This window comes from Chelonoidis abingdonii, chromosome 3, assembly GCF_003597395.2.
Source record: "Chelonoidis abingdonii isolate Lonesome George chromosome 3, CheloAbing_2.0, whole genome shotgun sequence".
In the NCBI taxonomy this organism is placed as follows: Eukaryota; Metazoa; Chordata; order Testudines; family Testudinidae; genus Chelonoidis; species Chelonoidis abingdonii.
In genome coordinates this window covers 170,055,122-170,078,024 of record NC_133771.1, presented here as the reverse complement: position 1 = coordinate 170,078,024, position 22,903 = coordinate 170,055,122, and the positions used below count along the sequence as shown (strand labels likewise).

Genomic DNA, 22,903 nt, shown 5'->3' with positions numbered 1-22,903 from the left:
TGTGATATTACTGAATAAGAGCCAATATAAATGTAAGGCAGCTAAATGAAGGGATATGGGAGAATGAAAATCATCAAACTTACCGTTCGGTAAGGGAAGGGGAATGAATGTGGAAAAGAACCATTTGACACTGATAATGGAAGCTAAGGTAACTGTGAGAGAAACGGTCACACATCATGACAATAAGAATTAATAAACCATCTTAAAAGGTGTGTTTGTCTGTGCCTCCTGTCTGTTTGCAATCTGTGTCTTCTCTCCCGCTCTCCCCCACTCATGGACAAACTTCTTAACAGTAATAATAGTGCCAAGATGGCAGACTCCAGAGGCAGCCAAGTAGTGACATACATAGTAATTCTTTTCCTTAAGAGAACCATGGTGGGAACTAACATTTTCCAAAGGAGGCTATAACTAATGGACATACAGTGCCTAAACATTTATCAAAATTACACCAACCATAAAACAGCCTCCTGTTTGTTGATGTGATTTTATTACACTTCTGGGCATGGAGGGCCTGTTAGCCATGTTTCTTTTGCAGAAACAACAAAATTATCTTTTAAATACACCTCTACCCTGATATAACGCTGTCCTTGGGAGCCAAAAACTTTTACTGCGTTATAGGTGAAACCGCATTATATCGAACTTGTTTGATCCCCTGGAGTATGCCCCCTGCCTCACCTCAAGCTCTGCTTTACCGTGTTATATCCAAATTCATGTTATATCAGGTCGTGTTATGTCGAGGTAGAGATGTAACTAAGATCTAATATCTAAGCCTTCAGAAATGGTCAGCAGAATGGATTTACTCTCCCAATATTTAAAAGGAATTTCTGTTTGCTGTTTATCATTTCTGCATTTTCCTTGAATTCTATATTTGTCTCTGAATAAGGTAATCATTGAGTGAAATTAAGCTTGCTATTTTTCTGTCATACATACAAAGCTTGTTTGATGATAAAAACTCAATTCAGGATCTCATCTTGTGCCCTTGGCTTTAACTTTATGTATGCCTTTGTCTGTACTGCAAACACTTATGTGTGTTTCTGCTATTATTTACAAACTAAATATGTCATAACACATGAGAGCAAAAAGATCAGAAATACCTTCCAATTTTATAATCTGTTCAGCCAGAAACAGACTGTTTCTACATTGCCTTTCCCTACATGTCATATTATAATCAGCTGTTCTTATATCCCAAAAGAATACTAACTACTGATCGATTGCCCGGACATGTCTGGCCGTGGCCTACATGTGCCCCGGGTAGTTCATTTATTTGCCACGGTGGATTTGCTAGAGTGGAATTTAATCAATAGCTAATTCATTAATTCTGGTCCTCGAGTATGTAGGGACTGTGCAGTATAAAAATGGCTGGCTGGCTTCAGCTTTGATTGAAATATGACAAACACAGCAGTTGACAGCTTCAGCAGGTGCTGGACTGAATATGAATTTTTCTTATTTATCCTCCATAAAGGATTAAGCTTAGGGGGAAATTCCAGTTTGTATAAACAAAAGGATATTTCAATATGTATCTGCCAACAGACCAAAAAAAAGGCATTTCTAGAGTGTGGGCTCATGAGAAGGATGAGATACAGCACAGATCATGCAGTTTATTGTCCTTAATTGGAACCCTGGCAATTTCTCCACTTCTGAATCAGTTTCAGGGGCTGTATTATTGATGAGAAAGCTGTAGGATAATGCCTTTGTAGCATTCACAAATAATTGTTTTCAAATTTGCCTCCAGGTGCTGTATGACATAAATTATAATTTCACCCACCAACTCTTTAGAAGTCTTTCTGATAACAGCTCTATCCAGGCTGTTCTAATGAAGGTTATACCACCATCACCATTATGAATACCGTCTTCCCCCACCACCTCCAACAGTTAGTAACTCAGCTTCAGGCTGAAACTTGGCACAAAATGTTACAGTCCAACATTTATTCTTTTTTTTTTAATGCCAGTCTTGAAACACAAAACAGTATGGAACCCATTCGTGAATTCCTTGTTCATTTTTCTTATTCAGTCATAATTCCCATTGCAATCAAGGGTGCAGTTTGCCTGAGTAAGGCACTTAGGATTAATCCCTATGTGAGAGCATTTAATTTCAGTACTAGAAGCATGCAGCTCTTCTCTCACCATGCCACGCACTTTCCACCTGCCCACTGGTTTGGGTAGTGGACTAATCACTTTGTCTGTTTTGAAAATCAGTTTTTGCTTTTTAAAAAACAGATCTTTCTTTCTTTCTTTCTTTCTTTCTTTCTTTCTTTCTTTCTCAAAGGTGATAAACTCAGCCTTCCAGAAAAGTACATAATGGCTGTGTTGCTTAATAACAACTCTGGCCACTCCAGACAAGTAAGGGACAGTGCCGAAGAACCCTATTGGGGGTTCCATTCTGTTCTGAACTAAGAGTTTGGTGGTTGTGATAAGGAGCCTGAGGGTTAGGGGCTTCACTACAGAGAAATCCTCAGAGCTATCTGAACGAAATGAAAAGCCCTTTAGGTGCTTCTAGGGGAAGCAGAACTTACAGGTGCACATGTAGATTATAGAGCTACTGCATCAATCCAGACCATGACAAATGAGTAAGAATTACCCTGAGGATCTGTGATCTTCAAGCTAAAAATTCTCTAATAATAAATACTTAGCTGTATAGCACTTATCACGTGTTGCTCTTAAGGAGCAAAGCACTATTTACCTGATTCACAGTCCCAACAAGTCTATGTCTTGGTTATTGTGTGTCATATTGTGTCCCTAAATATCTAAGTCCTGTTGTCCTTGATGCAAAAGACTCCCTCTGCTATGAACAAGTGGTGGTCTAGAGAGACAATAATTCAATATATGTGATTCCTAATTAGGAATTTATTTTCCCCAATGATCATTACTGGTAAGAATACTAACGGTGTTCCCCTCTTTTACCATTTTATTGTGAATCTCATAATTTTTGGTATTTTTCTTAAGCTCTTCACTCCCAAAGTCAGTTGATTATGTGAGAATCTTAAGATTTCTTTTTTTTTTAAAGTAAATGTCTAGCCCTCATCCTTGAGGAGAAAAGCTTAAAATATGAACCCTAAAGACTCTAACATCAGAACCCCCAAATTACTTGTTTTTAAATCTTATAATGTTTAAGACAAACTTATGACTTTGGGCACGGGAGGGGCTGGCTTATGATTTTTGGATCCTTGGAGCTGTTGATAATATAATAATCAAACTCCTAATAACTAGAGCTGATCAAAATTAAGGTATTTCAAAATTTTGTTTTATTCTCTATGGAGACAAAAAGTTGAAATATTGAAATATTTGTAGAATGGAAAATTCTGAAAATATTTGATTCAGAAATGTCTGATTAAACATTTCTGATTTAAAATGAAATATTTCAACATTCCTGAATCAAAATGTTTCATTTTGGTTTGTTGAACTAATCAAAACATGTTGTTGAGGTCAGTTTGAAATTAATATGTCCTCCTGAGGTGCTTCAGTGCCTCCTGGGAGTTGTAGTTCTGGTGCCTCATGCCAAGATTCTCTTCTATTGGTCAGGCTCGCCAGCTGGACTATATCTCCCATAAAGCATGGGTCCCTGGTTCAATCCTTAGTGCCTTAGCAAAGATGACAGCTGTCATATAAGTAGGGGCTGAACTCTGCTGGGCCTCAGCTGTTGGGGATGAGTGTCCTCTGTCCAGAGGAAATGTGTAAACCACAGAGACTGACATCCCCATCTGTGCCAATCCAGAGGATGTGATTCTGTTACAGCTCCCAACTACAGAGTCTGGCTCTTTAGCTCAAGCAGTGGACACTCAAGAATCTATAGCTGTGGAGGCCCCCAGTTCAGTCTCTGGTGTGGTGGCCAAGGTGACATTTGTTACATAAACACAAAGCTTACGTGCAACATAAGTCCTATGCAGACGCTGCTGAATATAAATCTGTCTTAAGTGGTGCATAGTCCTTGTCCGGGTCCTCTGGACAGGGGTAAATTTCACCTGAAAAGGACACACTGAAGGGCGAGCATGGCTGAAAAAAATGTATTAAAGAATTTGGGCAAGTATTTGCAGAGTTATTTTAAATAATATTCACTTTGCTCTAATTGTATCTGTGTAAATAGAATAATAATAGCAAGCTTGCTTTTTAAACAGTAGCATACATTGAACCCTATATAAGAAGTAAAATGCTCAAACCATTGTACGAGGTTTTAGACGTGATTCCGATTGACTTTAGTGAGAAATGTGACTTGCAAACCTGTAAAACGCTGCACAATGCTTTGAAAATTTACCCCGAGGGTCTGAGTGAAACTCTCAAACACAAAATCATTCAGCAGTATGGCTAGAAATGTTGGCTTTGCCATGGTACTGCAGTGTACAAAGACTGGAAGAGAGTCACAATGGTATGAATAAACATTGAAGTGCTAGCCTTTCTTTCTTTTCTTTTCTTCTCCCCTCTTCTGCTTTCTCTGTATATTTTCCTGCTTTTGTGGGTTTAAAGCAGACCCTAGAATGTTACTTGAGTGTAGGGAGGATTTTTTTCGATAGTTGAATATGCAGTGAATACAAAATAGCCATCTACAGAATGTGGAATTAATTCAGTGAGTCAGATGAAGACCTCAGAATAATAATGGTGACTCTACAAGTCACCTATGAAGTTATTCCTTCATAGGTGACATTAATTCTCTCTCTGCAGATGCATATTGCTATGTGTGTTCCTCTGTTTATACCTCAAGGAAGTGAAATAATAGTGCTCTGTTACTTTTATTCTGTTAAGATGTCAAAGTTTATCTCAGCTGCTGTTGTTTGAGTGTAACTGTCTTGGTTTAAATTAATGCTAATTTATGATGTCACTGGCATTCTGACAGTGGCTGTGTAATTGGGCTATGGAGATTTAAAAAAATGTATTGTGGGAATAGTAAGTACTAGACAATTTTGTATACAGATAGGAGAACTGGTATGTAGCAGTAATCCTGCACTTCAATTTATTACCTAAGTGAGAATGTCACCTGATGTACAGTGAGAGAAACACAAAACAGCCTAAATGCATGTAAAGTGGTGATCATAATTGTGCTAGAATATGAAACTTTAATAACATTTTCATTCTAAATATCCATGTGAAAAATGTTTTAACATGAATTTTTTTAGGGGAGAGGGTGTTCTTATTCCTTTTAGTGGCAATTTTGAGATCTTTCCTTGGAAAAAATAGAATGCTGTTTTTAGTAATGCTGGATCTGATTCTGGAGACAATACTCATGGATACTGCAGTGTTCTACAGACTAGACTGATTTTTTTCCTTTAGTCCTCCTATCTGTATATAATATTCATTCTCTTCTAAACTGGATAGTCTGATGCTAAATATTGAAACCAAGGACTGGATTGTGCCTTGTAGGCACTATGTTGGATATAGTGCAGAATCACACCTTTCACACAGGAGATCCAGGAGCCTTGAATCCTTCATACTATACACACTTCTTTTTCACTTCTAGCTTTATTTCTGAATGAAAGAAATTCAAACTTAGAAAGAGAAATATTGCTTACTGAGACACATTCTAAGTCTGAAGTTTTTAAAATTCATCATGTTGAGTTATGTGACCACCGAAAAGATAAAATCAAACAATTTTGCTAACGCAGAAAAAAGATACATATTTTTTCATTCTTATCTAACTCAAAGGGCTCAACACATTGTTCTTGGTTTTCTTTAATTCTCCAATGAGGAGGGAACAATTAGAAGACATTTCAGACCAAAAGGAATTATTTTGTGAAAGTTATTAACAAATGAAAAGATTGGTTTACAATGGAATGTCTATCTCAGCTTTGGCAATGGTGCTACTCCCCGATGCTACAATACATCCCAGAGTCATAGAAGCTGGAGATAGGAAATATCTACTATATTAGGTCTTCTAATCCATTCCCCTGCCAGGGTATGATTTATTCTATATTAAACTGGACAAAATGCTAGAAAATGTTCTGTAAGGAAAAATCTTATGTTAGCAGATACCTAGACTGGATGATCTAATTGGTCTTTTATATCTCTAGGTTTTTAGGTGCTTTGTCCAGTCCATGTAAGGAGTTCATTTTCCCAAATATTATCAATATTTTCTAGTTTACTACTTTTTTGGTTATTAAAGATTTTGTTAATTTGACAATTTAGAAGGAGATTTTTGACACTTTTAATAATTCCACTGCATATGACCAATATAACAAGAAACTGCTGGAGACTTCTAAATTAATGTGAATTTCAGCAGAAGCTCAACTAAAAATAGAAATATTAAATTAATTGTTGTACCAGACATTGATTATTCTATTTACTGTAGATCTCTTCAAATTGACTGGGCATCACCAGGACAACCGAATGGCATTATTCTTGGATATGATCTCTTACGTAAAGCCTGGCGGCGGTGTACTGCAGCCCAGCAGCTACCAATGAACCAACGCAATAGACCATGCCTATTACTGGAATGTAAGATACATGAAAATATCTGTGGAGACCTGTGCTATCATCCAGAGTCTAAGGTACTTGCAAATTGCATATATTTAACTTAATAGTCAAATGGAAGATCATATATCTAGAATCAAAGAATGCAGAATGGAAAGCAGTGACGCTGAAAAGTATTTAGGGGTCATAGTGGACAAACAACTTAACATAAGCTCCCAGTGCAATGTTGTGGCAAAAAGGCTAATGTGATTCTTAGAAGTGTGAAGAGGGGAATAGTGAGTAGAAATAAGGAGGTGATTTTTACCTCTACATACAGTATTGTTGAGAATGATACATACTGTATCCAGCTCTAGTGCACGCATTTAAGTACCTTTACAGGGAAAAAATATGAGGTACTAAAGGTTCTTTAACCTATGGAGAAAGGCATAACAAGAACCAACGCCTGGAAATTAAGTTAAGCCAGACAAATTCAAATGATTAGTGAGGCACAATTTTTGACAAAAAGTGATTAACCATTGGAACAAACTATCAAGGAGAGTGGTAGATTCTTCACTTCTCGATGTCTTCAGATCAAGGCTGGATGCCCTTCTGGAAGAGATGTTTTAGTCAAACATAAGTTCTTGGGCTTTACAGGCATCAGTTCCATGGGTGAAGTTCTGTGGCCTTTGTTGAAAAAGGTCAGGCTAGATCACCTAATGGTTCCTTATGGCCTTAAAATCTACGGTTATATGAACCCTTTTTCTCTGAGAAATTTTCCCAGGAAAAGTATAAACTCCCTCTACTACAATTTATCCTAATCAGAAGAAATCCTGTAATTAGCTAGCTAGTGTATGTGTACCACTGGCTTGAGTGGATACAATCAGAACTGCTCAGAGGTGTGTTAAATACTTTATACTGCAAATAGCTAAAGGAGATACTTCATTAGCTCAGATAGTAAGAGGCTGTGCTTTTTGAAGTATATGAGGATCTAAGTCCTTTCAGCACTGTCACTATGACGTTCTAAGTAGTCATAGTGTGAAGCATAGAGACCATAGTAAAGTTTCTAGGTTTGCAATTACATTGTAGTATACATGTCTATTTGAAAAAAACCTTTGGGGAAAGTCATGAAGTGAAGCTTAAAGCTTTGTGGTGTACATTCATAATAATTTTCATGACAAATATTAGTTTACTGGGATGATTAGGTGCCTTTCAAATTCTTCCTTGATTGAATGACTTGATTCTGCTTTACAGCAAATCTGTTTAGATTCACATACAAGTGGGTGGTTGTTTACATGACAATAATGAGCAACTCTGAATGGAACTATCATGATTTATCAGGAATATTTTTAAATTATGGTCATTTGCAGATTAATCAGTTGCTGTTCAGGAGTTGGATCAATAGTGCAGCCAGACAGCAGGAGTCTGTAAATGGTTTTTATTGACAAATGAGGTAGAAAACTCTTAGTTTGAGGGTAAGATTTAAAGTAATGAAATACTGTCGCTATTTGTCAACAGCATCATCCTGCGTTCAGTGTCTAAAGCTAATTGTGTATTCACAAGATTCACTGTCAGAGGAGACAGTAATTAAGAAAGTGAGTTATTTGAGGGATTCAGATCAAAATATAAATTATTCCAGCTGACATAGGTTTAGCTTTGGATTCAATGGAGTGCGATGCACCTAGCGTTTGTGAAACCTTACTGCTGACTTATGAGCATGATTTTGTCTTGAAATGTATATGAATTTATGGGGGGTTTTGTTTGTTAATTTTTAGAAACAAATGTAAATATTTAATAAAATGTAGCATGTGGATTATTTTAATACTTCCAGGGATGATATAAAGCAAAAATATGTGTCTACTCCTTACCTATGCTACTTACACTGAATTATTTGCGGTTTACTTTGTTTTTCTTCACTCAGTTTTCACAGTGACTTTTAGGATGGAAAATTTCAGTCTCCTAGAGAGAGAGATACAAGGTGGGTGAGGTACTATCTTTTATTGGACCAACTTCTCTTGGTGAAAGAGACAAGCTTTCAAGCTTACACAGAGCTCTTCCTCAGGTCTGGGAAAGGTATTCAGAGTGCTGCAACTAAATACAAGGTGGAACAGATTGTTTAGCATATGTAGTTAGTACATTCCAAGGTAAGGTAAAGTATCCTGATAACACTTCACTAGTCATAGGATAACAAGGAGAGGCAAGGGGTAGTGGATTTGTAATCAGATATAAATTGTTGTAACCAGATATAAATCTAGTGTCTTTATTAAGACCATGATTTTTAGTGTCTAACCAAGTTATGAGTTTAAGCTCCCAGGCTCATCTTTTGAAAGTGTTGAGCTGGTTTCCTTTAAGGACAAGGACTGAGAGGTCAGATAAGCAGCGATGGTTTTTTGAAAAGTGTTTGCCCATGAGTGATGTGGTGGTTTTGTCTTTTATCATTTTTCTGTGTGAATTAATTGGAGTGTAATGATTATTTGGCTTCACCCACATAGTTGCTATTGGGGCATTTAGTGCACTGGATGAGGTATAGCATATGTTGTGATAGACCCAAAGAAGAGCTCTGAGTAGCTCTCTTTCATCAACAGAAGTTGGCCCAATCAAATATATTATCTCACCCATCTTGTTTCTCTAAGATCCTGGGATCAACATGGCTACAACACTTCAAACCGTCTTTTATAAATACTTGCATTTTTTATGTTTTAAATACATCTTCGTTAGTTTTATTTTTCTGCTATGGTGTTCATCACTGTACTAACTGAACACCTGACACACACTAATACATTTAGCCTCATAACTGCCTTCTGAGGTAGTTACCCTCCTATGACAGACAGGACACTTCATGTTTGCAAGCACTACTGTTATTTCCTGAGTCCACTCCACCAGAGGTTGTATTACTTATTGTTTGCACTTTGGTAGTGCTCAGGACTCCTAGAAGACCCTTCTTTTTCTTCTTTTTCTTCAGGATTTGGTCCTATTGAGCTAGGTGCAGTACAAGCATTTATTACTATTAATGTGGGATTAGGGCCCTGGGAGTGATTTAAAATAGACAGTGACAGAGTGCTAGCAGCCTAGAGCTGACCCAGCATTCTGGTCACTAAGGGCTGGTCTACACTATGGGGGAAAATTGATCTCAGATACGCAACTTCAGCTACGTGAATAACGTAGCTGAAGTCGAAGTATCTAAGATCGAATACTCACCATTCTCACGGCGTGGGATCGATGTCCGCGGTTCCCCATGTCGACTCCGCAACTCCGTTCGGGTTGGTGGAGTTCCAGAATCGATATAAGCGCATTCGGGATCGATATATCACGTCTAGATGAGACACAATATATCGATCCCTGAGCAATCGATTGCTACCCGCTGATATGGCGGGCAGTGAAGACATAGCCTAAGGTACTAACTATTCCTACCCCCCTAGAATGGATTTAAGGTTGGGGGAGGATGCATGCTTAATGGCTTAATTAGGCAGGAAGCTGATAAGCTAATACATATGTTCACACTGGGATAAAAGATCAACAGCATGGCTGCAGCTGGCCCCTGGCAAGATGACTTGGGCTGGAGGATTTGGGGCTTCAGGGCTATAAAATTGCAGTATAGGCATTGGGGCTCAGGCTGGAGCCCTGACTCTGAAACCATGAAGGTGTGAGTCTGAGAGTCCAGGCTCCAACCCGAGCCCCAGTGCCTACACTGCAATTTTTAGCCATGGGTGGGGGCTTTTTTGTTGTTTTTTTTCCTAATTGCAGTGTAGACATACCCAATGACTGCAATCAGCCCGTCAGCTGGGAACAGGGAAGAAAGTGCAAGGGCAGAAGGCTGGAAGGGGGCCATAGGAGACAGGATATCGAGAAGAGGAGATCTTTCCCTCTCCCTCCCCAGAGAGTGGGCAAAGAGAGAAGTTTATTTCTAATTGTATGTCTCTGCCTGAGGTTCTACTGGTGAACTAGTGGAAAGGACTCCATAAATAACTCAGTGGTGCTTACAAATGTGGAAGTGCCCAGGCGGTTTCAGGTGGTCCAAAGGGCAAAGACTGCCATGTCACATAGACGTATATAAAATATCAATTAATTCATGCAGGTAACTTGATGAAAATATTGTCCCCTTATCTTCTCTACTGTGGATACTCATCACAAACCAGTGCTTGGCCTGCTGTAATACAGATTGCCAACAGTCCCGAAGGGCCTGTGGGAATCACCATGGGACACTCTATCACCACTTTATACGTTTGAATATAGCTGGGTGAAATTTTTCAGCTGAAACTTCTTTTGAGAAAAAAATACAGGTTCAGGTTGATAAAACTTTAATTGATTTATGTTGTTTCAGCAAATTATTTTGGTTGAAAAAACAAACAAACCAAACAACGCCTAAAAAAAAATTTCTGAAAAAGTCAAAACATTTCATTTTGACATTTTCTAAATTAAATATTTTGATTTTTCCTGTTTAGAAATTACCTTTCCTTTTTTTTTAAGTTTTAAAATGCCTGAAATCAAAATGAAATGTTTAATTTCAGGTTGAATTAAATGTTTTGTTTGGCCTGAAGCCTAAAATATTTTTTTTTCCAACTTTTCAATTTGCCAAAAATTCTGGAAATTTTTGATTTGGGGTTGATTGAAAACAGTTTTTCCCTATGATTTTTTTTTACAACTGTCAGCAAACCAAAAAATCCATGATTAGAACAGCTCTAATTTGAACGTCCAACTAGGAGCATGTCCTGCCCATTCTGCTTCTGAAATGCAAATAACACTCCCAACATATTGATAGTGTTCTGTTGCCTTCCTCTGAGCCAGGCATCCACATAAAATTTGGCCACTGATGAAAGAGTGGGCCTGCGTGTGAATGATTTGGGGGGTCAATATCCACACAAGCCAGTTGGGGCACAGCTAAGTCTGAAAGGGCTCTGATTAAATGGGTCATGAGACTTTGAAGAAGACCTGTGGATTTTCAAATGCAGTTGTCACGATTGCTGTGCTACTGAGTTCTTCCTATGGTACCATCAGAGGCTACCCTGTTGAACCACATTTGAGTCATTCTTTTTCCTCTCACTCTCCTTCAAGTGAAACCTGGTTACTTCATACCCTCCCTCCTAAGCCAGAATCAGCTTTTCCCAACTCCTCTTGCTCCCTTTTGCATAAACCTCAACTACTTCAGCCAACACGTGTCTCTTGAGCCACATCTGCTTGCTCAACAGCAATCATCTAACTTTGGTCACAGAAACCCCATGCTGAGCTGCAGTCTTCTCTTTCCTTCTCCTTCCACTCCCTTTCATATGGGCTTTAACTAGTGGTAATTGGGGCAAACATTGGCAAAGTCATCTTTGAAATATGGCATGGAATCTCCCTCAAGCAAGCTGACATTTCACTCCTTTTATTAATTGTATATTTTATGCAAGAGACAATGGGCCTGATTTTCCTCTAAACCAGTTTTATTCTGGTGTAATTCCACTGACTTAAATGGGGTTATGCTTGATTTGTACAGGTGTTAAGTGAGAGGAGAATCAGTCCATTTGTATGTAATTAAATTGGAGATCCAGTGGTATGTATTAACATTTTTCCTTAACTGTTAATCAAAGGGTGACATTTTGCAATATCAGTTTGGTTGCTATGGGACACTGGAGGAGAGGGGCTGTGTTCTTTGTTCCTTATATACAAAATAAGAGTGTTAAAACACAATTCCACCCCCAACAAAGAAGCCTACACTTCAGTAATAGGAATACAATGTGTCAAACAATATTTTACTCTGTGTGAGTCACTGTTTAATTCTAAATCCACGCACATGCAAAGGACCGTGAATGAGGTAGTTTAAAGCCTCATCCAAAGCCCATTGAAGTCAATGGAAAGACTCTCATTGACTTCAATGGGCTTTGGATCAGGTCCTAAGTTTAGTCCTATTTAATTTGTTCTGCACTTGTTGAATCTTGTAAACCTGTCGAACTTATTCAGTAAAACTCCTTGGGATGGCATTTATTTATTTATTCATTAAAATACACTCTTATGCCATCATTGGACAGGTGTGTGATGCCTGAATGCCAAAATCCATCAGGGCCGCCCAGAGGATTCATGCGGCCTGGGACAAAGCAGTATCGGGGGACCCTTCCATAAAAAAAAATGTTGCAATACTGTGGAATGCTATATTCTCGTGGGGGCAAATTTCCCCACTTGCCCCCCCACCCCGGATGACCCTGAAATCCATAGGAAGACAAGCTTTACTGAAAAGATGATTGTCGAGCTCCTGGCTTACAATACATCTGTGGTTTGCTTGACAGGAGGGGCCTCATTTGTATAATCACATATGAAATATACACTATGTGACAATACCTCGTTTTCAGTCCCAGGATTGTTATGCTGGTGTTTTCAGTCTGCTGAAGTTCATAATGCTCTCTTGCCTAGGTGTCATTACTAATGTGTGTTGCCCACACAATCCTATTCACACTTGAGATTTTAAAAGGACATGAGCCAATTGAACAAACATCCTCTGGAGTTCTGAGCTGCTCCACCCAGCAGCTAAGATACCTGAAGTGCTGAAAGTACTTCTTCATTGCCTGTGTAGCTATACCACCTGAACTGTACTGCTGTTGCTATGTGCATCCTGAATTTAACAAAGCAAGCAATGAGAGATTGTCACAATAAAAACAATTAATTAAACTAGTGGTGTATAGGGAAATAATTTCATTAAGCAATGGCTCATGAGTTTGAATAACAACAATGGTCACAGTGTACAGTTCAGTGCCTAAAACGAGGCTGAATGGAAGTGTTAATACAGCTGCAGTACTTTTATTTTCGGCAGCGACAAGCTACATAAATCTGCTGTTAATGAACTAATCAAACGTAGCTCTGGCATTACTAGGAGGTGCAAGCTTGCCCCTTGACTCATCATAATTAATACATGAATGCCATTTATTCAAAACATTGTCAGGACTCATTTCTTTAAGAAGAACAGCAGCAAAAATAGTGGCTCTATACCTAGCCTCCTGAAATAGCTCCACCTCACAGGCAGGACTCTTGGACATTAAGGCAGCATCACAAGGCACATTCCATTCAGGCCACAAGTCTGTCAACATTCACGTGAACACTAGCAACAGTATTGCAAAGTCCATTCTAGGTTCTCGCAGGCCTTGGGCAAGATGCTTAGGTTAACATCTGGCCCCAGAAAAGAGGACAGTACAGAAATATAGTAAGCTTTTGTCAATAACATCCCAAATGCAAATTATTCTACTAGGGCAACATATAACACTGCAAACAGAATTACTTGCAGGTTTTGAAATTCACATCATTGTTAATTGTTCAAAGAAAGCAACAACTTGGGAAAAGGAGTGGGAGGCCTCACTGGACTCTCACAGCAGCAGATCCCTGTAATGTAACACCAGGAGACGCATTTTCAGTTCCTATGGTCTGGCCAATGGATTGCTGAGAACTTATACAGTATTGGGGACCAATTAACCAAAAAATAGCAGCACTTACTAATAGAAGAGATTTATTTCCTACATGAGGATGTCATGGGTCAGTCCTTGCTGCAGTGCTTGCTCCACAAGGAGAAAAGAGTTTTTAACAAACTCATAGCTCATAAGAATTCCATCTAGTCTTTTGAGACTTGCCATTCTCATAGGTGGCTCTGGAGGAGTGTGTGTGTGATAAGATAGATAAACGTGGCTGCTCCCTGCCCTACACAACTTCATGCCTGAGCAACCAAGTGCTCACAGCTAGTAGCTTTCAAGGATGCCTGTCGTGAGCAGAGGGAACACGATCACCACCTGCTGTTCATAGAAAATACAGCCCAAGAGTGATTTATCACTGTGTGTGTGATAGTAAGATTTTTGCAGGCATCAATTTGCAAATGAATTAATATAACAACATGTTTAAGTACATCAACTATAGCTAAGGACATGCTGTCCACACCATTGCAACTAATAACACTGTGACCTACTATCTAGTCTGTACATGTGTCACAGCCTTCTGCAGGGGGGGATCTCAGACCTGGTCAAGTGCTTGGGCTACTGTGTCTGATTATTGCAAGGATCTCAAATTGCTGGGCACCATTACAACATCGAGTATGTGCTGCCGCACCTAAATATAAGAGGATGAGATAATAATAACCTTTAGCCATTACTTTCAGTGCCTTTGCTGATTTGGTTTGTGACATAATCCTAATGCTACTTGAATACATTTTATTTTATGGGTTGATAATGCAAATTCTTTGAGCTTAATACCAATGCAAATAGTAACTGACTGTCTTGAGAGTGCTGCCAAAAAAGTGCTATTTCACAATTTACAGCTGGCTGCAGAGGATGTTATGTAGCTACATAATAATAGTACCAAGTACATCAATTGGTAACGCCAGATAAAGAAGTCCAGATGTATTTTAGCTCTGACTGAGGATTTTTTTTTTTGGAAGCTCTGTGTGGGGTTTTGGAAGATCCTGACAGGAAGACTTGAGTCATTTTAAATAAGAGAGCGGAGCTACTGAGGGTCAGAGAACATAGCTGGTTATCTGACAGGGGATTTCCCAAGGGAGTTCAGTTGGGAAAGAAGAAACATTAATAAATTATACTTTACACTTACATAGCACCTTCCATCCAAGGGTCTCAAAACACTTTACAATCAGTAATAAAGTGAAGCTTACTATACTTCTTCGAGGCATGTGGAGTGGCTGTGCCCAGTCCACTCGAAGCATTGCTTGAAGGCATCAGCTGGACTATAAAATGGCTACTGCAGGATCCAGTGCTGGCTGATTTAAAGATGTGCAGTTCTTCTATTTCTGCAAAGTCCAGGGGGATGCTATATGGATGAAGTTCTCACTGCTTTTCATCCTGGATGACAAGGAGACATTGACAAGCAACTGAAGCCTGTGAAAGAAACCAGAGAAACCAAATTAGGTAGAGTAGAAAGAGAAGCACCATCAGAAGGGACTGCCAGTGGGAAAGAGATAGAGAAGGGTTGAAGACTAGGCTTTAAGCCATCAAATACTCAGATAACTAGGTTATATACTGCCTCTGGTATCCCAAGAGAAGTAATGTGAAAAGAGGAGCGGAGGATACCCTTATGAAGGCTGAAGAATTTCTAATTCATGCAGTCTACATTGGGGCCAATGATACACATATTGGCTGATTTGATAGAGCCAAGGGTACTTTTAGGGATCTGGGAAGGTAGGGACACTGCAGCTAATCTTCTGGATCCATCTGGTGACAAATGTGAGTGAAGAAGGAAGAGTGGCTTAATACCGAACAGACCTCCTGCAGCTTTATTTTTAAGGAGTAGTAACTACAGGTCATTTGAGTCCAACTACATTTAAGTGCAGAGCTTCACCTTCTCAGAGGCGCACTGGATGGCAGAAGGAGTGTGCCTATCACAACACTCCTTTATAAGGTGAATCCATCCTTTATAATGCCTCATTCATCTCTGTCCCTTTTAGGGCATTGTATGGTCCTGTAGTGAGAGAGAGATGGAGCCACTGCCTTTCTGCCTGGTTTTTTTGCAGACCATGGAAAGTCAGAGTTAGTGGTTCCTTGCTTTCACTGCACTGCACTGCACACCGCCATGAAAGCCACACTGAATCTGGTGATCAGAAATTTACAAGATAATTGAGAATACAATTTATTTTCTTACATGAACAGTAAAAGAAAAGGTGTCAGGATAGTAGCAGAGAGGAGAAGGGGTGGCAGCATGGGTTGTGTGTTTCTTCCAGGAACGATATACATAGTGTTGTTATAAATGTTATATCTACGGTTTTATTTTTATCAGTTCATACCACTTAGTCCATCATTCCTCAGTTTTTTCAACAGTTAATCTAGGGAGTATGTCATTCCACTTCTCTTAATTATTTAATTTTGTCAATCAGTAATGAATTTAAAGGAACTAGACAAACAAAAGCTCCTTTTGAACAGAGAGACACGTTCTTTTCTTTTCTTTCTCCGTTGTTGTGATAAGCTGAATTAGAAAAGAAAGGGATGATAGCGATTAAACACTTGTGCTGTACTGCCAACTACATTTTCCTTCTAGCCACAAGGGGCAGCCATTCTGAATAATATAACTGCACTGAACAGGTTCTCAGGTTACATTTCACTATGATTTTCCCAACTGTGCTGTATGATTTGTTATGTATACAGGATGCCGGTCTATCTGCACAGGAGTAAGCATACAAATAATTATTTGATTGTTCAAGCGTATAATTTCCTCTACAGTACCTGGAGAGAAGACCACAGTTAAAAGGCCTTTTCAAAATTCATTTCCATGTAAATTTTATTTTGAAAAAAGTATATAAATTATATCCTCTTGAGATCATATTGTCTGTAGACTTGTGGTAATAAATAAGTGATCATATACTATAAGAAAAAAACTACTTATTTTAATGTGAAAAGGAAACTCAAGAGCTCATATTGGGAAGTCCTGTTTTTCTTAGTTGCAAGGTTTTTAAATCAAATGTCTCATCAAAATAAAAATTGAATATGGGAAGGCGGGGGCAGATTATATCTATATATCGAAATCTACCCCACATTGCGAGACTCAAACATCCTAGGAGTCATGTAAAGACAATTCATATCGAGGACCGCCCAGAGGATTCAGGGGGCCTGGGGCAAAGAGGGGGAACTGCGGCCCTTGTATTCACCCAGCGGTGGTCCGGGTCTTCAGTGGCATTTCGGTGGTGGGGGCCCTTCAGTCGCTCCATGTCTTCGGCAGCACTGAAGTGCCCCCTGCCACCGAAATGCCGCTGAAGACCCAGACCGCCACTGGGCCAAGGCTTGCGGAGCCCCTGCAGAGCCTGGGACCTGGGGCAAATTGCCCCACTTGCCCTCCCCACACCCAGCTGGCCCTGTTCATATCAATGGAGTATTTTATTAAGGTGCAGCATGGTCGAAGACCACAAAATAGCAACATTCTGTCAGATAAACAGTAGTTTATTGAAGTCTAATAATGCTGGAGGGCACAGGATTTTAGCCGTGTTGCATTTTGTTTGTCTGCATTCATAGTAACATCAGAGCTAGGATTTATTGTACACATTTTTCATATACATTGTTTTGTCAGCGAGTGCATTATGTTTTGTTTAACAGATATTGGCTTTCTGTTTTTTAAACTACTTTTAGGTGTGTTGTAATGGGATTCTGCACAACAATAAACCTGGCTTCCAGTGCTGTGAGGACAAGTACATTCCATTTATTCTTAATTCATTGGGGGTTTGCTGTGGTGGTCAGATACATGCTGTGCAACCAAAGTATCAGTGCTGTGGTGGCTATTACACCAGGGAATTAGCAGGTAAGAGGCAACTTCTTTCAAGCATTTGAAAGAAATAAAATTGCACAGTAGAGTTGGTGTACCTCTTAAACCAAGGAAAGTGAATACATATTAGTATGTTCAGCATTTATAGAGATTTTGATGTCATTTATAGATGAGCAAAGGTTCTGTGCTGACATGGAATGGGCAATAAGAAATTGCCTTGATATTGCTGCCTGAAAACGGTCAACTCCACTTACACAGGAAATGCTTAACCAACAGATCTTCCTAATGGGTCATTTCCCAAACGAATTTAACATGAATGATACTTAACAGCAACAACTGCTGCTTAATGGGGAGGACAGTTCTGCTTAATAGGGACGCTGTCAGGCAATTTTGTGGTGCTACGTCTTGTGGTGGTCTGCCTGCCTGCTCCTGTAGCAAGAGCTTTTAGTCCCTCCATACCTGTGATACGTACAGAGAAGTGCAACTATATATGTTGGATGGCAAGCTCAACATTTCTCAGGTGCTCTTGGTGTTAATACTGCTGCAGCAGAGTCCCTCTCCAAATGCAGAAAGTATGTTATCTTTTTTAATCCATGGGACTGTTCAGTAACATGATGGTCTCTGCAGATCCCTGGACAGCACCATTACTGTCAAAATGGGGTGGGGTTTTCTTTGTAAGGAATTCCTACTAATGGTGCATATAAACAAAACACTATTGTGTTTAAAAAGATTCTCAGGTGAAACACATGACAAGTTACAGGTAACTTTTGTAACGTAACCATTACTTTAAAAAAGTGCCTTTGTTTCTAATTTTCAGGAAATAAATCATGTTTTTGGTAAAATGTTCACATTCTACTTCATATTGAAGGCTTCCAGTTATCCATTTCAAATTCCATTTAACATTTAAAATATCGCTTACTTACTGGTAAACATTATTGGGTTATATAGTGAGAGGATAAAGGGAGAACATTAAATATTTGTTGTTGCTCCTGACTGCTATATCTTAGGTCTCCAATTCATTGCTTGGTTGATTTGATTTATATTGTGCACTCATCATCCTTCTGTCTAGGCACCTACTATGAATTTGAAAATAATGAAAAAGATAACTTGATAGACAAACAGATAAAATGTCAGTACTACAGAAACTCCACCCTTGCAAAAAGGAGCAGAACAGTCCCCACTTAGCCCAACTCCTCAGAAAAAGCTTGAGTAAAAAGGCTCTCCAACATGCACAGAGTCTCTTGTGACATGCTTATCTGACCCATTTACAACAAACACACATGAGTTCTGTGCACACACCAGCTTTTTCGACAACGCAGCCCTATTGCCTAATTGTTTTTGCATGTGTGCAATCTAGGAAATCTGGGCAGCTGCCCTGTAGTGCCTCTTTTGTGGAAAGAGGCTCTGATCCTGCATCATTCAAGGCAATACAAGCTTGGCCAGTGACATGAGCATAGGATCGAGCCAGAGAACATGATACAAAGAAATCTATGAGGCCATGCATTCCAGGATGTTATATGCTGACACAAACCATCATTAGAGCCAACCGTATTGCTAATCGGTTACCATATCAGTTTAAAATTATAGTGTAGCTGAAGCCTACAGAAAAATAAATAACAGACCCTCTGGAAGCTCAGATGAGAACTCCCTAAACTCTAGACTTGTTGACTGTGCAGACCATCACTTCAAGCACTCAGATGATCTCCCTGTTAGGTGAAGTGATAGGTAGAGAAGTGTGTCTCAGTAGTGTACCAGGGCTCCCACTCACTTTCACTCTAGGGACTGGACAGCAATGCAGGACTGAAAAGTTAGAAATGCAGCTCTGGAATACTATGTTATCACATTAGGAAAGGGTTCTTTGAAGCTAATCACCTAATTGCTAAAATACACGTAATCTCCCCAACACATCCTAATTTTCTGGCATATAAATGACCAAAGCTGGTAGCTCCTATGCAGTATTGTAATGTACTATGATAGGCTGCTTTTCTCACCTTTTCTGATGTGTTTTTAAGACAAAATTTGAGCTTGCAAACCCCAAATGTATTTTTTTCCTGAAATATTACTTTTAAGTATTTTTCCCATTTAGGTTACTGATTTTTATTCAAGGACTGTAGGCCTGGTTGCCCTCAAAAAGATTTTTTTGGTGGGTGTTTAGTATACAAATCTCTTTGCAGGCAGTTGACAGGTCAGGAGCTAAAATGCTTGCATTACCCATGAGATGTCATGCACTGTCTATGCTCAGAAGTGCTTGAATTTGTGCCAAAATATTCAGCACATCTTGAGCGCCAATCCCTTGAAAAGGAATTCATATATCACAATATTAGAATGTCTACCATGATGTCATCAGAAAAATGCGCTCTCAGAAAAACCAGAGAAAAGTATTTTGCTGGCTCATTAATCTCAATGTACTGAAATAAGAAGATTATATTCTGTGACCTCTGTCCCCATCCAGTGGTCTGTGTTAACTAGCTTAATGTTGTTTACATCAGGAAAGAAAAGAATAGTGACACAAAGCATCTTGTATCTGAAAATATTTCATGTTCAATCATAGTCCTCAAGCCTGAAGCCGTGAATATTTGTACATGATTTGCAAATATTTTTTTTAAATAAGTGCATTCTCTCTCTCTTTTTCTTATTCTAAAGGGCAGCAACATGAACAATGTTGGTCACTTTTCTTTCTTTTTTTATAAATATGCTAATAACCCCAAGCTAAATGTTAATGTGGGTCATTCTTTGATAAGGATAACAATTAACTGGTAAGACTGCATGGTAGTTTTCAGAGAGAGAACATGTCAAACCTAGTTTGGAATGGATCCCATTTTGAGAGGTTAATGAGAAGGTTACTGATCCTTTGTGTCTAATGTCTAATAGTCCTTTACAAAAAAGAGTTTTACTTCCAACTGATGTAACCTACATTCACTGTTTTAAGGCCTATTGCTGTGCAGTCACTAAATTAGATTATGAGGAATGAAGGAAAATATGGCTAAGTATCTAAACAGATTATATCTATTATACTGGAAAGATTTGTTCTTGTCTTTTTGTTTATTGTTGACTTTATTTGATAAAGATGTTTATACAGGGTACTCTGTAAGCATACACGTTTCCCAGATGTTGTTTGGCCAGCTTGATGGCACTAGATGTACAGCAGCATATTGTGCTAATGGCATGGAGATTACAAATTAGGAAGTCTCAGTTCTGTGACTGTGGAGCCCGCTGAAGTGCCAAAATGTATCCCAGAGCTAAAATGGGAGGTTGCACTCTCTAAGCAGAGTGAAACAGATAGTGCTAGTACCCCTCACATGCCACGTTTTCTACCAGCGAATTCTGAGTGAAGAGAAATAATACTCTGCCTTGAATGTCATCCGTGCATATTTTGTGTCTCGCAATAAATAGCTGCATGGATTTTAAAGTCATCACTGGAACACTCATCCTTTTGGGAGAAGAGGATTCGAGCTGTGTCTGTCACAAAGGAAAATGAAGCTAGAAGGACAAGAGAAAATTGCTTAAAAAGTAACGAGACTTCCAAATACTTTGTCAGTATTGCTGTCTGTCCTGAAAAGCAGAACACTGCCATCACCCCTATTCCATTTCACCTGCATCTTTTCAAATCCTGCAGTATCAGCATTTGGGCCACACAAAGTGTTCCAGGTTAGATAGATACTATAGAAACCCCACTCTTAGGTCACTATTTCAAATCAAGTCCAAAATGGTAGTGAGTGAAAATTGTTAACATTTGATAGCTACTTTGTGTCCTGTGTTGGAGAGGTGATTGCTAATTCATTCATTTCTGGTGCACAATTAACCCTATCAAAACCCACCATCATAAATGGCAGTAATTGGCAGCCTTCAAAAGTGAGATCTTCATTCCTCTGTGGCTGCCTATGCTACAAGTATCAAACCAACACTAATCTAGCTTAAAGTGCTTACAAATATAGAAGCTTTTTGAAAAGTATGTTGCTTTTCTATGCATACTTTGTCTTGCTTATATTGCAATAAACGTCTTATGAGCCATTTCATTTCAAAGAGCTCTAACTTAGCCTCTGCTTTGGTGCCTGTGTGTTTGTGGTGGTGGTGTTATAAGCATTTATAATGTTACAGCACTCTGAAGTATAGTAAATGACTCTGTGCAAAAGAGTCTGTGTTTTCATGTGCAATGATTTGTATTTAAAGATAATAGACTATGACCCCAGTCCAATATCCACTGCAGTCAATGTGAATTCTCTCATAGAGTTCAATAGCCGCATATGCACGAAATCACCAATTTTATACTTAAATTAACAGGAGAAGTGTGCTGCCCTAATGAAGAACAAAACAGGGTTTCAGTTGGAGTTGGTGACTCTTGCTGCCAGGGTACTCCTTATTCCACGTCAGGGAATCAGATCTGCTGTGGTGGATCACTCCATGATGGCTTCAGTCACCAGTGCTGTGGTGGGCAATTAGTAAGCAAAGACCTGATCTGCTGTGGTGATGGAGACAAGGGAACTGTACACAGACCTCTCCCAGGTAAGCTCTGACATTACCACTAAAATGTACTGTATAGAAAAACCAGGGCTGGGCAGGGATGGCTCTCCACCTCCCCAGCCCTAGTCCAACCTTGGCCACTTTGCAATGAAGCACACAGATGTACAGTAGATGTGCCCCTTTCATTAAAATGAAGACTTAACTCCCTCCCCACCCCACCCTGCTGAAGGAGCATTCAGGGATGTGGGTCGTTTCATTCCACATCCCCTTATCATCTCTCTCTCTCTCCTCTTTGCCTTTTGAAAAAAAGTGACATAGTCTAGTATTAAAATATAGGGCTACATTGTGGCCTAAAGCCAGGGCACAGCCTCCCTCCAGGAGGTTCTGTGCTTCAGGCAGGCACAACACATCCTGGAGCTTCCGGAAACCAAGAGGAGTGCACCATCTGCCCCCCTCTCTCTGTCTGGCCTCACTCCAGTCGTCTCTCCACCCTCCTAGCAGATACCTGTCCTGAGAGTGGTACTAAATCCATGTGCCTCTCAGCACAAGGATTTTGATTGTTCCTGGGTCTTTGGGTGTAAACAAGTAGGAAATAGAGGAGCTGAGTCTATTTGAACCCTCTCCCTCATTTGTGCACCTGCACGAGGGCTGGGGAAAATAACTCCTCAGCTTTTTTTAACTAATCAGATCTAGTGATGAGATCAAATCACCTGTTCCCACCCGCTGTACCTAGTCCACCGGTCACACATCAAGTTCTGTTTGATAGAGTGGATTCAGCCCATGCTTCAGGAGGACCAATAGTTTAACAGTTGCAAGTAAAATTGCAGTGACCTAAAATTGAGATCTTAATGGGGAAAAAAGGTAA

General features: G+C 39.4%; 1 protein-coding gene across 1 annotated transcript in view; it reads left to right on the top strand.

Annotated features, from left to right (window-relative positions):
* USH2A (usherin) overlaps positions 1-22,903 on the top strand; it is a 622,140-nt gene that overhangs the window by 454,550 nt on the left and 144,687 nt on the right. The window contains exons 47-49 of the mRNA XM_075064332.1: positions 6,275-6,473; positions 17,445-17,613; positions 21,859-22,080. Of these exons, the coding sequence (XP_074920433.1) occupies positions 6,275-6,473; positions 17,445-17,613; positions 21,859-22,080 (590 nt within the window). The remainder of the gene's footprint in view (positions 1-6,274; positions 6,474-17,444; positions 17,614-21,858; positions 22,081-22,903) is intronic.